This window comes from Carya illinoinensis, chromosome 4 (genome assembly GCF_018687715.1).
Source record: "Carya illinoinensis cultivar Pawnee chromosome 4, C.illinoinensisPawnee_v1, whole genome shotgun sequence".
In the NCBI taxonomy this organism is placed as follows: domain Eukaryota; kingdom Viridiplantae; phylum Streptophyta; class Magnoliopsida; order Fagales; family Juglandaceae; genus Carya; species Carya illinoinensis.
The window spans coordinates 6,685,991-6,702,326 of NC_056755.1; the positions used below are offsets into that span (position 1 = coordinate 6,685,991).

Genomic DNA, 16,336 nt, shown 5'->3' on the forward strand with positions numbered 1-16,336 from the left:
GAAGCAAGCATATCGACATAAAGTATTTAAGTGTGGGAGAGAGCATCAAATATAATGTGGTGTATATTGAGCACACCAGTATAGATTTGATGTTAGCTGATCCAATGACTAAAGGTTTACCGGTAAAACAGTTTCAAGGTCATGTGGATCGTATGGGCCTAACTAAAGTGTAATCTCTCATGTTACTATATAGAATAAAGTTGAATTCAGTTTTAGTTTTGCGCATAAAGTAAAGAATTCGTCATATCCATTGGGTGATTAAGTTGGACCCAAATGACTTTTAATAGTTGTTCATAAAGTATTTTTAAGGGATACTATGTATTGTGACACATGGAGGGGAAATGTTCACTATAAAGAGCAATACCACCATAGTCCGTATATAGGATACCTTAACAGAATTAAGGGCATTATTTTGGCCATTTCAGTTTTACCTCTTAAGTGAACCAAGTGGGAGAATGTTAGACTTTTGGTTTTCCTAGAAAACCTTTGTCTTCCCTAAAGTGGTTCACTTCATCTAAGATGATACACTTCATCTATCAAGCATAGGTAATTGCCCTTCATAAATAAAGTGGTGACCCTTGCTATTTTGTGATGGATGGAATAATGAGGGTAGCCTAAAGGTTGTAGGAGTAATAAATGAGGGTCCCTAGTCTTGCCTATATAAAGGGGCTTGTGTTTTCCATTAGACTCACCCAAAAAAGTTCTAAGGCAAAAGACTAGAAGTCTCTTCCCTACAAAATCTCTAATCTCTTTTGTAGATTTGAAAATTTCCCGTTATCAAGCACAATGGCTGGAGGTAAAAGATCCTATAGATCTTTTTTTTTATTCATTACAGCTTTTTCTTACATTTGGTATGAGAGCGGTTGCCTTTTTGTGTTTGAATTATTAGTATTTCTTTTTGTTCATATAATGAGCTTTTGAAATCTAGTTTTGTTCTTTTCATGATCAATGTTTTTTTGTCATAATCTATGTCGTGAGAGAAAAGCCGGGTCATGATTTCAACTTTTTGTGGGCTCAATTTCAAGTTCAATTCATATTGTGAATACATTGCAGGGTTTTCTCACCAGAAGGAAACCAACAACAAGTGAACTTTGAGTTTTCACCGGAAATAAAGGGCGTTCACAAGTTGTTGCAGTTGGAGTTTTTAGAGTGATTCTCAAATCGGGACATGTTTTGGATTTAAATAATATTTTTTATATTCCAAAATTTTGTAAAAATTTAATTTCTGTTTCCAAACTTGTTATCAAAGGATATAGTTTCCTTTTTGAAAATGTTATGACTGTTTTTAAGAATAAAATTCCTGTTGGTTCTGGAACTTTAGTTGATAACCTTTTTAAATTATATATTCATCCCGATTTTGAAGAGAATTATCTCTCTCTGCATTCAGTCGGCATTAAGAGAAACCTTTTGAATGAAAAATCTTCTCTACTATGGCATAAGAAAGAGGGACGTGTAAAGAAGAGTTGCATCAGGTATAAAGAGTGGCTTGAAAAGAAATGTAGCTCTATATCTCTTGTGTGTCATGAATCTTTTTTCATTGATGCTCCTAAAAATTCATGGTGGATTGACTCTGGTTCTTCAATTCATATTGTTGGGCCTTTGGGCTAATTTACAGTTTTTTTTTTTTTTAAGGAGATGTCCAGTTGTATTTCTTTTAATAATGAAGGTAATGCCACAGCATCCTTATTATTTAAAAGAATACATATAAAAAAAAAATAGAATCTCATTGTAATTAAATCATAGGTTTTAAGGATTTATTCCTACAGGAAAATTTTTAATTTTTGTAATTTAATTAGTATAAAAAAATGATTTTCGGTATTACCAGTTAAATTTATCTTCTGCCTATAGGTGTAGATAGTTTTATTTGTTAATATTTGGAATAATTTGTCTTATAAATAAAGATGAGTAAATTTATGCTGTTATGCAACCTTTTCTCACAGGAAGGTTAAAATTTACTTGAATTCATAACATTAAAGTTTTTCTTGATTTTGCAGCTGTTGTACCACAATCTTTAGCTGATGATGTTTATTTTATTCCAATGCTTGATGACACTAATTTTTTCTGACTGGAAAGATTAGTTCAATTTACCTTGGGGTATATGGACCTTGACTATGCACTCCGTGTGGAGCAACCACCTGCTGCCACGGATGCGGATGCACAGGAAGTTATTGAAAATAGCCAGTGGTGGGAGCGATCTAATCGCCTAAGTCTAATGCTCATAAAGTCTCGCATGAGTAAGAACATTAGATGTTCTATTGGTGATTGCGCTACAATTAAGGAATTAATGCAGGCAATTGAGGAACAGTTTGTTCGCTCTGACAAGGCTTTAGCTGGCACTCTTATCAAGCAATTCACTACTAAAGCCTTCGATAGGGTTCTCGAAGGAAAAGCTAACCTGCTGGTTGTGGAGTTGATCAGGGTTCTCGATCTGGAGGATACAATCATACAAGTTGCCATCAAAGCTCCCATTATCAGCCAAATCAAGCAGTACTAGTTCAGAGTACTGATTTTGGGCTCTAACATATGATATGAATCTAGGGTACGTAATGTACCAGTCATCCATGATTTATACTCTGAAATCGAAGTGTTTTAACTTTTGTTGCAAGAGAAAATGGGTTGGTGATGAACTCAAATATTCGAGGGTCTCCTTGGATGAGAATGAGAGAGCTAGCTAGGTGGGTGGGTAAGCAGAGCTGCAAACAAGGTTTGAAGATGGAGAATGATAAGACGAGATATGAAAGGCACAGCCGCACGTCACATGCATGGCTGCAATCTTTACGGGCAACGACCACCTATAAGGAAAAAAGATAATCATGTGAACTACATTTAAGATTTAACAGAATCATGTGGAAGTTTTTTATCAACGTTGCCCCGTGTTTCAAATCCGTGTTCGGGGAGGTTGAACAAGAAAAGGAATGGCAGCATATGTATTTTCACGGTTTATATATATATATATTAGATATTTAGATGTTTAAATAAGGTCACACGATATTTATTTTTTTTGTTAGTATTTAAGGAAGATTGATAATTAATTGTAAATCTTTTAAAATTCATGTATCAATTTTGTAAAAATTAAAATCCAAGCCTTCAAATACTGAATTTGCAATAAATCTATTGAGAATGAATAAGCCTAATTATATTCTTCTTGAGCTTTAATGACTATATACATATTATTTATAGATTAATTATAATTCAGAAAGACACAAAATATAGATGGATCAATAAATGAATTTGTAAATAGATTATTTTAATAAAATAAAATATATTTGATTTATTTATGCCTTTTTAGATGACTGTTAAGAGCAATATGAGGCTACGACTGAGTAAAAATCCGAAAATACAATTCCGATTCTACTCCAACCTGATAACTCGGAGTTTTTATCATCAAAAAAGTCGGAATTAAAGTAGAAGGTAGCTAGCGATGTACTGACTCCAACTCTGATATTGTACATATTTTTTTATATGTTGATCATATATCTTTTATATAACTATAACTTATATGGTTAGTTAAATTCAATAACATATTAGTATGAGCAAATTATTATAAAATAATATACTTATACTATAATATAAATTGACTAATAATAGTTTAATATATGTAAACACTACTATTAACTATTACTACCATGTAACACTATATAATAATAACTAATGTATAAACACCAATGTATTATGTATAAACACAAATATATAAATTTATGATGAAATATATTTGGTAGTTATATTTTCTAACAATAATATAACGTATCTACAAAAATACAATATTAATACTCCATAAAAAGTCGTACTTAATACGAATCTGTATAGGCAACTGATAATTAAAGAGTGGGGTGACTTAATCATAGCCAACAATATTGACAACCAAATCTCAGTTCAAAATTCAACACACAGACACACATATTAATACATTTATATCGATATATATATAAATATTTATGAGTTTTATTATATATAATTATTTTTACATATTTATTATACACTCTGTTGATATGATTGATTAAAATAATTATTTTATATTAAAAAAATAATACAATCAATCACATTAATAAAATATATAAAAATTACTACACATAAAATTTATATATATATATATATATTCATATTTATATAAATATTTGGTTACGTTCCAAATGAAAAGGAGATGTTCATGACAGGACTCGGTTACAGCTAATTGCTAGTTTGCGCTTAATATTGACGTGTGCCCACTTTTGGTCAGTCCCATATGTCCCCAAAATTACTGTTAGCCACGAATTTCCCACGCATTCTTCCCTTCCTCTTAAATAAACCCAATATCCCAAAATGCTCAGAAAACCGAAACAAAAAAGAACCAAATTCCCAATACCATAAATCTTTGTATATTTATAGACCATATTTTAGCTAACGTGCACACAAGTGTGTGTATACGTATAGATGTAGATAGGTGCTCTCACATGGCCAATAATCCTGTTAACGTGCGCCCCGATCATCCACAGCCACAAGTTGCTCTCACATTCACTACTAACGTGCGCCAGGAGGAGACTACGCCACGTCCTTCTGCTACGGCCACCGCCACAGCATTTGAAGACCCATCACCGAGACCCGATCAATCTCCTCGCGTATCATCGGGTCAACAGGCCGCCTCCGGTGGGAGCCCAAAGTATCGGGGAGTACGGAGCCGGAGTGGGAAATGGGTGTCCGAAATACGGGAGCCACGTAAAACTACGCGCATTTGGCTCGGTACGTACCCGACACCGGAGATGGCGGCTGCCGCGTACGACGTGGCGGTGCTGGCCTTGAAGGGTCCCGATACCTTCCTGAACTTTCCGAATTCCATCGTTTGGTACCCGACACCGGCTTCGACGTCGGCGAGCGACATACAAGCAGCGGCGGCGAGTGCGGCGGAGGCCATGGCGAGGAAGCCGGACACGGAGAGTACGGAAGAATATCCGGAAACGAGACCATCGGAGAAGGAGATAACGACAGGTAGTAGCGGTCTGATGGGCGAGGAGTTCATCGACGAGGAAGAGCTTTTGAACATGCCGAAGTTGCTGGTGGACATGGCAGAGGGGATGCTCGTGAGCCCGCCGAGGATAGAATCGAAGTGCTCGGAGGACTCGGATGTAGATAATTTATGGAGTTATGCATAAAGGGTACCTTAAATCTGAAGATGAAACATACATGTTATTTTGTCAGGTACTGGTCTGTATTCATCGAACAGTTTGAGCAGTCATGTTCTCCATTGCACAGTATGTGTGGGTTTTTTTTTTTTCCTTCAATTCCTTCTTGCTGGGTTTTGTGTTACTGCAGCAGTTTGTAACTTAACCAGAAGGGTTACATGGTTTTTGTAGAGTTCTTACTTTGTTTCAAGATCTACAAATAAAAAAATTACACAATCTACTTATATATAGTATTACTTTTATAAATATAAGAGCAAATCTCTTTTACACCAATCACTCTCAATTGATGCTCTATAATACAATTTTCTTTAAAATAAAAAGAAATTATATCAAAAGTATCATCCAATAGATCTTGTATTTCATCTTTCATTTTATATTTTACTATAGAAACTCACTAGATGGGGAGAAAACTATTCATCATTATAAGCATTTTAAATTAGTTTCTCTCTCCTGTTATTAATTCTTCATTGAAGGAAAAATATTAAAAAATATAATATTAAAATGATATGAAGAAAAAATAGATAAATTGATATATGATATATTGTAAAAATCAGTATGTAAAATAAAAAAAATGAGTTTTGGAGATATATTTTAAATGATAGAATGAAAAATTCATTGAAAGTGCTCTTAGGCCTGGTTTGAATATAATGAGTGTTTCATTTCATTTTATCTCATTATTACAATTTTTTCAAATTTTCATATAAAATATAATAAATAATTCAATTTTTTCAAATTTCAAAATAATAATAACATTCTATTAATATTTTACTCAACTTTCAATTTTTATCTCAACTCACTATCCAAACGACACCTTAATTGACGTTATAATTCATGATAATTTAGCAACTATGCAGGGTCTACTCTAATTTGCAATGGGAAAGATGGAAAAATTAAACTCATTAATGAAATCTCACCCATGTTCTTTGTTTGTGCCTTATTATAATATAGTTTTGAAATGTGAAACATCAACATAACATTTTAATATACTATTTTGTGGACCTACTATTCATGCACATGTAAGTGATTACTGGCGAATGTAGGACCTAACTGTTCATGCAAATTGTTTTCAATTATAGTAAGAGAATCAATAGATTATATAGAATTATGTGATGTTTACAAATTCATGCATGACTATAAATATTATTTTTCTTAATTTAATCACGTATGCTATGTTTAATGACAAATAATCTTCATACTGGCCTACTGAATAAATAGGAGGAGGATGACAACAAAATTATGAGTTACGCTTCTCGTACTCCATATAAATAAGTTAATCATCGAAAAATAAAACAGTTGAAAAAGAAATTAACCGTCAAAGGCGGAAGAAGACAAACAGTACAGAACTGTTCCCGGGCCACCGGACGAAGAAAAAACATCTTCATATCATTGTGAATTTCTTGTCCACGAATACCTAAACTTACCAGCCGTCAAGGCTAGGGTGGTCAAACTTTAGAGACGAGGCAAGATTTGTGCCAAAGATGGAGGACAGCATTTCGCGGAAGAGTAATGGTAGGTATAGATATCAAATTTTTTTAAGTTTTGTATAAATTTTTTTATAAAAATGTAGGTAGGTCCTATAAAGATTATAATAGAGTTTCCTTCTTCTTCTTTTTTCTCTCTTTTTATACAAAGGATTCGCATAAAATTTATGCATTTGAGGCTTATATATATAATTTCTCTTCCTAAAATATGCAAAAGTTTGAACTGAATGTATATATATATATATATTTAAATATTATATATAATTTTATTTTATATAGTAGTTATATAAATTAATTATGTAATTTTCATTTAAAGGATCATCACTAATCATATAAATAATAAAATTATTTAATATTCATTAAACGGACATAAAATGTTAAAGAGATCTCTGCTTTTAATTTTATTAATTTAATTAATTTTTATATTAATTTTTTTAAAAAAAAAAGGAAAAAAATATTTAGGAACTGACCAAATTGATAACTAACGGTCCAATTTAACAAAATAATGGACCAAAATTTTCTGACCTCCAGGACCACACCCCTAGTTGAGATTTGGGACAAACGGTTAATTATTTTGTGCGAAGGGACCATTACGGAAAGTGGAGACATTTGCTAGCGCTACCTACCGGCTTTATGATGGTTGATTAATGAAATAAACCCTAATCAATATCTTGGCATAAATAGGTGAATGACCTAATTAATTTATGAGATACTTCAAGTTTATCGATTTATACATTGTTTTAATTTTTTTTAAATGTGGGTTTTATTCCCTTCAACTTCATATTTCAGATCCATTTAATCGCAACCACACATTTATTCAATAAGCCTACCTATGAACATATATAGAATTACTTTGGTTATAAAATTTTTTTATATAAATAAACCTATAAATTAATGCAATTTAACATAATTGTAAATTTATTTTTATTATCATATAAATCTAACGTATCACATTAATTTATGTCAATTTATAAATTTATTTTTATGAAAAATTTTCATAATTATAACACTTATCGTACATAAATAATAATAATAATAATAAAGAGAAAAGAAATTTGTTGATGTTTTAATTTCAAGAACTTTCAAGGAAAGTATCTTTTGATCACAACCTACCCACAAGAAAGAAATATATCACGTGAAGATTTTACAAGCAGTCCGGTATTTTTACTGTATTATACGGTGAGTTATTCTCAATATAGAAGATATATATATATATACACACATGGTTGATCTATTCATGCACTGATTGATCTTTTGTTTTGTGCGTGTGTCTTATGTCTTTTTTGCATGTTTTATGAGACAGAAAGAGACATAGCACCAATGATGAAGATCATATCGATCGAAGAAAGACAATAATAATTGATATAACTCTATAAAGTATATAGAATATTGTGATCTTTTTCCAGATTCGGTTGATTTCAAAGATGACGATATGTTTATTAACAGAAGCAAATCAATGGATATTTAATATTTATGATCTTTTGGGATTTCTCTGATTAATGTATGGTTAGGATTGGGATGCTAATAATAATTAATAAAAATTTTATAAGTTATCATTTTTGTATATTTCTTGAACATTCTATTAATATAATTAACTAAAGTAGTTACTATATGTAATTGACTACGACATTTTTTTAATATAAAATAATAAATTTGATCAATTATATAAGCGAAATAAAAAAAATATGTAAAAATAACTGTATATAACAAAATTCAGTAATTAAATAATAATATTAGATACAATTTTAAGGCATACAAATCTCGTATATTCATTTAAAAAAAAAGTGAGATTCATCATTAAGAAAATATTTTTTTTATATAAATTTCATATTTATATAATTTTTTAAAGATGTACGCAAAATTGATATATTTTAAAACTGTAATATTATTTTTAATAATTAAATAAATAATTTTAAAAAATATGCATACCACGTGTCATGTCGCCGACGTGCCTAAAGTTAAATACAGATGGATGAGGATTGATGTAGATAGGTTCAATTAACATGATCCGGAATACTGTTCCAAATGCGGCCGATTGCAAGACAATCTACCTATCTAATCCAAAGACAAAGCATTCCAACCTTTTCTTTTCCTTTCATAATGACAGGTTTCTGTTGGGTTAAGAAACCTTCTGTTCACATGCGATAAAAATGTTTATTTCCAATGTAAGTTACAAAATCAAGAGTTATTCAAACTCTTATGTTTATTCAATCAAATAAATAATAATTAAATTAGATATATATCCACTAGAGGTTGATCAATTACACCTTTAACTATAGATAATATTAAAATAGAAAATTATTATTTATATAATTTTATTATACATAATTATTTTTATGTATTCTTTATGTATTATAATGATGTGATTGATTATATTAAATTTTTACTGTACAAGAGTATGTAAAATATATGTAAAAATAATTGTATATAAAAATTTTATTATTTATAATGATTTCTATTACTATCTTCTCGTTATTTTTTAATATGAAATTATTTTATAACAAAATAATGAGATAATAATAAATAGAAGGACAATAAATAATATTTAAAATAAAATTAAAGTTTTGAGAATGAAATTTGAAATTCAAAAAAAAAAAAACAGATATTTTGGGAGCTGTCGAGAGAGGGTTGTTCGGCAACGCGTTTCCGTGGGGAAACTGCCGGCTCATTGATCTTGTGTTTTCTTAAAAACGGCTGTACTGTAAAGTGTAAACCGTGTTGTGTGGTTGAGAGAACAGTGTGACGTCATGTCGAAAAGGTGTGCGTTTGTTTTGTTTGATTCAAACGTGCCACGTGTCTTCTTGCTCCGCTGTTTCGGACACAGACTGCCTTGTTTCGCTAAGCTTCCTAGAAAGTTCGAAGGCTGCACCGTTTCTAACGATCCTTCCTATTTTTTAACTATTTGACCGAGTAAACGATTTTGAGGATAATGCTACGGTCACTGCTGGAAGTTTTCGTTAGGTTAAATTTTTTTTTTATAATTTTTTTTCACATTATTTTTTTATATTTTTAAATATTTAAAAAAATATAAAAAATTCACAATAATATTAAATAATTTTTACTTAAACATTAAGAAAAAAAATAAAGCCGGTAGCTTCCAACAGAATCCCCCAATAGGAGATCTAGCATTTTTCTTTTGAAAATGACCTATTGGCAAGATTTGTATTTTGTGCAATTTTTTTAAAAAGAAAATGATTATGTTTGAGATTTACATATAAAAAAAATTATTGTTTAAGAGTGTATTTTACCTTTTTTTTCTTTTTTAAATACACATAAAGTGATACTTTAAAATTATATCTAGTATTATATAATAAAATAAATAAATATTTTGCCTCATATTCTATCATATAAAAAATCTCTTAGGTGCCGTTTATATAGTGTGTTGAGATGAGATAAGTTAAAATAAAAATTGAATAAAATATCGTTATAATATTATTTTTTAATATTATTATTATTCTAAAATTTGATAATATTGAATTATTTATTTTATTTTGTATAGGTATTTGAGAAAATTGTAATGATAAAATAAGATGAGATAAAACACTTCTTATATCCAACCCGCGCCTTACTAGTTTTGTGATTTTTTTGTCACTAAAAAAATATTTTTTCAATAAAAAGAAAAAAAATCCTTTTTTTTTTTTAATCTTGAACTTTAGGCCTGGTTTATATAGTAAATCTTCTTAACTCATTAAATCTCAATATTCAAACACTACAAATACAAACATTTTTAATTTTAAATATTCAACATTTTCATCTAATTATTATAACTTTCATAAATTTTCAAACAAAACACCAAAAATAGTTCAATTTTTATTAAATACCAAAACAAAAATAATTTTAAAATTATATTATAATAATATTTTAACTTTATAATATTTTTATTCAATATTTTCTCTCATTTCCTAAAATTTAAAAAACATATTAACTCAAACAATTTTACTACTTTTCACAAAATATTTTATTACTTTTAACAAATTATCTTATTTTATCTTACTCGTCAAACCAACCTTAAACTTCACTTTGTAACTACCAAATATATAACAGAATTTATTGTTTTATTTATTAATGACAAAATGAATAAGTAATAAAATCATATTATAAGAAAAATACTTGGGTGTCCTATAAACGTACCCCCAAAAGTGTCTATAGTGTTTTTTTTTATTATTTTTTGTTATTAAATTTTTTAAAAACTTACCACTAATAAATTTATGTGTGATTTTTTAACATTAGAAAAACAAAAAAAAAATCAAAATATATTAGAAAGCACTTTTTGAGAGCATATTTAGAGGAATATATAATAATATAAAAATAGGCGAGAAATTGGAATCCACGCAATGACTACGGAAATAGATAAGGAGAGAGAGTCAACGAGTCGAATACACAATAAAATAAAGTAACTTTAGTAATAATAAGCAGCGAGAGAGAGAGAACTTTGACTCGCCAATCTGGCACCCTTTGCCCCCCTCGAATAGAAATATCCAAATATCCAAATCCAACTCCACACCCGCCTCTCTTTCTCTTTCTCTGCATCTCTCTTCAGTAGTTAAATTCTCCACGTGTCATCCGTACGAAAAAAAGGTCCCACCATCCACCCAACAGTCTGGGTAAACACAGCTACTTCTTAACCCAATCCACTCCACCTGGCTTGTTTTATGTTTCTGTATTCACACGCCGCTTTCGTTTAGATAAAGCCGTGGCTTTTTCCCACAGCCTGTCCTCAGTCCGTGTGAGTGTACGGTCTCCTTCTGCTTTACTGCTTTAGTAACATATATAATATATACAGGTTCTCACCTCTATCCAAACACAAAACAGCACTTTCTACTTCTAGCTATTACACAAGCTCGCTATAAATACTTACTGATCGATCACTGCTGAGTGTTTTTCAGTAAGCTGCCTCTTTTTCATTACTCCAACAAACACTGTGTATGTGAGAGAGAGAGAAACTTAGAAAGAGTTCTACTTCAAAATCATATCTCACCTGCATATATACATGGATGTTTTCTCTCCTTATAATTCCCCAGACTCCGAGAGTAGTAGCTATGGTCGCGGGCCGAACTTTTCCGACGAGGAGGTTCTGTTGGCTTCCAGGAATCCGAAGAAACGTGCCGGCAGGAAGAAGTTCAAGGAAACCAGGCACCCAGTGTATCGGGGTGTCAGGAGGAAGAACTCCGGCAAGTGGGTGTGCGAGGTGCGCCAGCCCAACAAGAAGTCCAGGATATGGCTGGGGACGTTCCCCACTGCCGACATGGCGGCGCGCGCTCACGATGTCGCAGCAATAGCGATGCGTGGTCGGTCTGCTTGCCTTAATTTCGCCGACTCGGTGTGGAGGCTGCCGGTGCCAGCGTCCGGGGATGCGAAGGATATTCAGAGGACTGCTGCAAAAGCGGCGGAGTTGTTTCGGCCGGCAGAGTCGTTGGACGAATCAACATCGCCGGCGGATGAAGACGAGAGGGAGTGGCCGAAGAGTATTTTCTTTGGGGATGAAGAGGCGGAGTGCGGGATGACAGTGTGGAGGCTGGTGGCAGATATGGCAGAGGGGATGCTTTTGCCTCCGCCTTACTGTGCCGGAAATGATTTTTATAATGATGACGTGGAAGCTTCAGCTGACGTGTCATTATGGAGTTACTCCATTTAGTTGTTTCTGTTTTTACAGTAACACAATTTTTAATAGAGTTGAACATTTTTAATAGAGTTTTCTTTTTAATACCGTGTGGTGAGCATTTGAGTGTATAATGTTCGAAAATAGAATGGATTTTTTTAAGAGAAATTTTCATTATTTATTATTTTAAAAAATTTACATTATATATTCTGAAATATTCATATATCAAATATGACATCATAAATTAAAATAATGTATTTAAAATTTTATCAATACATTATTTATTTTTGTGACTGATTTAGTCTTCATTATTACTAATATTTTTTATAGACAAACGTTCAAAAAATAATATTTTCTATCTAAATAAAAATTCAACCTTACGTTTCATAAAAAGAACAAACTTAACTCCAAATATAAACATCCAAAAAAATAGAATGGATATTTAAGATGAGACCATTAATCTTCACTTTTTATATTTGTTTTTATAGAGTGCGGATAATATTTGTGTCCAAGATGGAAAATTGGTGCGAGGGAGACGCAAAAATGCACAATCATGAAATGCATATTCGTAAAGCTAGGCTAGTGTGTGTGCGCGCGTGTGCGCGTGAGAGAGAGAGAGAGAGTAGGCATATATATATAAGAGTGGACTTTACCTTTTTTTCTTTTTTTAAATACACATAAAGTGACACTTTAAAATTATATCTAGTATTATATAATAAAATAAATAAATATTTTGTCTCATAATCTATCATATAAAAAATCTCTTAGGTGCTGTTTATAAAATGTGTTGGGATGAGATAAGTTAAGATAAAATTGAATAAAATGTCGTTAAAATATTATTTTTTAATATTATTATTAGTTTAAAATTTGAAAATAATGAATTCTTTATTTTATTTTGTATAAGGTATTTGAGAAAATTATAATGATGAAATAAGATGAGATAAAATACTTCTTATATCCAAACTGCGCCTTACTGGTTTTGTGATATTTTTTGTCACTAAAAAAATATTTTTTCAATAAAAAGGAAAAAATAATACTTTTTTTTTTTTGAGTCTTGAACTTTAGGCCTGGTTTAGATAGTAAAATCCCCCCAATCCATTAGATCTCAATATTTAAACACTACAAATACAAATATTTTTAATTTTAAATCTTCAACTTTTTCATCTAATTATTATACCTTTCATAAATTTTCAAACAAAACACCAAAAATAGTTCATTTTTTTTAATTCCAAAACAAAAATAATTTTAAAAAATTATATTATAATAATATTTTAAATTTATAATATTTTTATTCAATATTTTCTCTCATTTCCTAAAATTCAAAAAACATATTAACTCAAACAATTTTACTATTTTTCACAAACTGTTTCAATACTTTTAATAAATTATATTATTTCATCTTAGTCACCAAACCAGACCTTAAACTTAACTTTGTAACTACCAAATATATAACACAGAATTTATTTGTTTATTTATTAATGACAAAATGAATAAGTAATAAAATCATATTATAAGAAAAATACTTGGGTGTCCTCTAAACGTGCCCCCAAAAGTGTCCATACTGTTTTTTTTTTAGTTTTTGTTTTCGTTATTAAATTTTTTAAAAAGTTACCACTAATAAATTTATGTGTGATTTTTTAACATCAGAAAAACAAAAAAAAAAAATCAAAATACATTAGAAAGCACTTTTTGAGAGCATATTTAGAGGACATCCTAATATCACATATTATAAATCACATAATAAAAAACAAAAGGCATGCTAATTGCCATATAAAAAAAGGAATATATAATAATATAAAAATAGGCGAGAAATTGGAATCCACGCAATGGCTACGGAAATGGATAAGGAGGGAGAGTCAACGAGTCAAATACACAATAAAATAAAGTAACTTTAGTAATAATAAGCAGCGAGAGAGAGAAAGAGAGAACTTTGACTCGCCAATCTGGCAGCCTTTGCCCCCCCTTGAATAGGAATATCAAATATCCAAATCCAGCTCCACACCCGCCTCTCTTTCTCTGCATCTCTCTTCAGGAGTTAAATTCTCCACGTGTCATCCGTACGAAAAAGGTCCCACCATCCACCCAACAGTCTGGGTAAACACAGCTACTTCTTGACCCAATCCACTCCACCTGGCTTGTTTTATGTTTTATTATTCACACGCCGCTTTCGTTTAGATGAAGATATGTATGTAAAAGCCGTGGCTTTTTCCCACAGCCTGTCCTCAGTCCGTGTGAGTGTACGGTCTCCTTCTGCTTTAGTAACATATATATATATACAGGTTCTCACCTCTATCCAAACACAAAACAGCACAGCTTTCTACTTCCATTACACAAGCTCGCTATAAATACTTACTGATCGATCACTGCTGAGTGTTTTTCAGTAAGCTGCCTCTTTTTCATTACTCCAACAAACACTGTGTGAGAGAGAGAAAGAGAGAAACTTAGAAAGAGTTCTACTTCAAAATCATATCTCACCTGCATATATACATGGATGTTTTCTCTCCTTATAATTCCCCAGACTCCGAGAGTAGTAGCTATGGTCGCGGGCCGAACTTTTCCGACGAGGAGGTTCTGTTGGCTTCCAGGAATCCGAAGAAACGTGCCGGCAGGAAGAAGTTCAAGGAAACCAGGCACCCAGTGTACCGGGGTGTCAGGAGTAGGAACTCCGGCAAGTGGGTGTGCGAGGTGCGCCAGCCCAACAAGAAGTCCAGGATATGGCTGGGGACGTTCCCCACAGTCGACATGGCGGCGCGCGCTCACGATGTCGCAGCAATAGCGATGCGTGGTCGGTCTGCTTGCCTTAATTTCGCCGACTCGGTGTGGAGGCTGCCGGTGCCCGCGTCCGGGGATGCGAAGGACATTCAGAGGACTGCTGCAAAAGCGGCGGAGTTGTTTCGACCGGCAGAGTCGTTGGACAGATCAACATCGCCGGCGGATGAAGACGAGAGGGAGTGGCCGAAGAGTATTTTCTTTGGGGATGAAGAGGCGGAGTGCGGGATGACATTGTGGAGGTTGGTGGCAGATATGGCAGAGGGGATGCTTTTGCCTCCGCCTTACTGTGCCGGAAATGATTTTTATAATGATGACGTGGGAGCTTCAGCTGACGTGTCATTATGGAGTTACTCCATTTAATTGTTTCTGTTTTTACAGTAGCATAATTTTTAACAGAGTTGAACATTTTTAATAGATTTTTCTTTTTAATATTATGCGGTGAGCATTTGAGTGTATAATGTTCGAAAATAGAATGGAATTTTTTTAAGAGAAATTTTTATCATTTATTTTTTAGAAAAATTTACATTTCTGGTCAGATACACTCTTAAATGATCATATATCAAACATGACTTCATAAATCAATATAATTCATTTATAACTTTACCAACATACTATTTCTTTTTGTGACTGGTCTAATCTTCATTATTGTTGATACTCTTTACAAACAATTGTCTAAAAAAAACTCTCTATTTAAATAAAAATTCAACCTCACATTTTATAGAAAAAAGAGATTTAAGTAGAGACAAACATCTAATAAAATAAAATAGATACTTAAGATGAGACCATTAATCTGCACTTTTTATATATATATATTTTTTATAGAGTGCGGATAATAGTTGTGTTCCAGAGCGGAAATTGGTGCAAGGGAGACAGTATTGGTGATGGGCAAAAATGCACAATCATGTAATGCATTAGAATACGTGTATAAACTCTCTCTCTCTCTCTCTCTCTCCTCTTAAATTTTAAGAGTTTTGACAATAATATTCGTAAAGCTAGTGAGAGAGAGAGAATAGATATATAAGAAAAATTTTTCTTGTCATCCTCACACTTCACCATTTATTTTAATTTTTTTTTCTATGATAAATATGTATTGTCTGGATGATAAATAAAATAATTCAATTAATTTAATAAAAATAAAATGAAATAAAAAATAAAAAATAATATTTTAATATATAAAATGTGTGGTGTAGGATGATGTGTAACATCCCTCGTAAAGAAAACATTGGTAGACAATTTTGAAGGAAAGGGAAAAACAAGCGGAAAACCAATTTCATTGAAAGAAAACATTTTAAGCGTGTAGTTATTTCATTCCACATTATTCTTCCTGG

General features: G+C 31.6%; 3 protein-coding genes across 3 annotated transcripts; all 3 read left to right on the top strand.

The window, feature by feature from the left end:
• The first annotated feature begins 4,289 nt into the window (after window positions 1-4,289).
• LOC122306952 (ethylene-responsive transcription factor ERF027-like) lies at window positions 4,290-5,410 on the top strand. The gene has a single exon (XM_043119538.1). It carries the CDS (start codon window positions 4,431-4,433, stop codon window positions 5,124-5,126), a length of 696 nt encoding a protein of 231 aa, XP_042975472.1. The 5' UTR covers window positions 4,290-4,430; the 3' UTR covers window positions 5,127-5,410.
• Window positions 5,411-11,422: 6,012 nt separating this feature from the next.
• On the top strand, window positions 11,423-12,436 carry LOC122307723 (dehydration-responsive element-binding protein 1E-like). Its single transcript, XM_043120786.1, has one exon. It carries the CDS (start codon window positions 11,628-11,630, stop codon window positions 12,270-12,272), a length of 645 nt encoding a protein of 214 aa, XP_042976720.1. The 5' UTR covers window positions 11,423-11,627; the 3' UTR covers window positions 12,273-12,436.
• Window positions 12,437-14,525: 2,089 nt separating this feature from the next.
• On the top strand, window positions 14,526-15,507 carry LOC122307701 (dehydration-responsive element-binding protein 1E-like). The gene has a single exon (XM_043120745.1). The coding sequence runs from the start codon at window positions 14,724-14,726 to the stop codon at window positions 15,366-15,368; it is 645 nt and encodes a 214-aa protein (XP_042976679.1). The 5' UTR covers window positions 14,526-14,723; the 3' UTR covers window positions 15,369-15,507.
• Window positions 15,508-16,336: the final 829 nt, after the last annotated feature.

What these genes read in the sequence shown, in the direction of transcription:
- LOC122306952 (XM_043119538.1), top strand. Translation starts at nt 4,431, where the DNA reads ATGGCCAATAATCCTGTTAACGTGCGCCCCGATCATCCACAGCCACAA.
- LOC122307723 (XM_043120786.1), top strand. Translation starts at nt 11,628, where the DNA reads ATGGATGTTTTCTCTCCTTATAATTCCCCAGACTCCGAGAGTAGTAGC.
- LOC122307701 (XM_043120745.1), top strand. Translation starts at nt 14,724, where the DNA reads ATGGATGTTTTCTCTCCTTATAATTCCCCAGACTCCGAGAGTAGTAGC.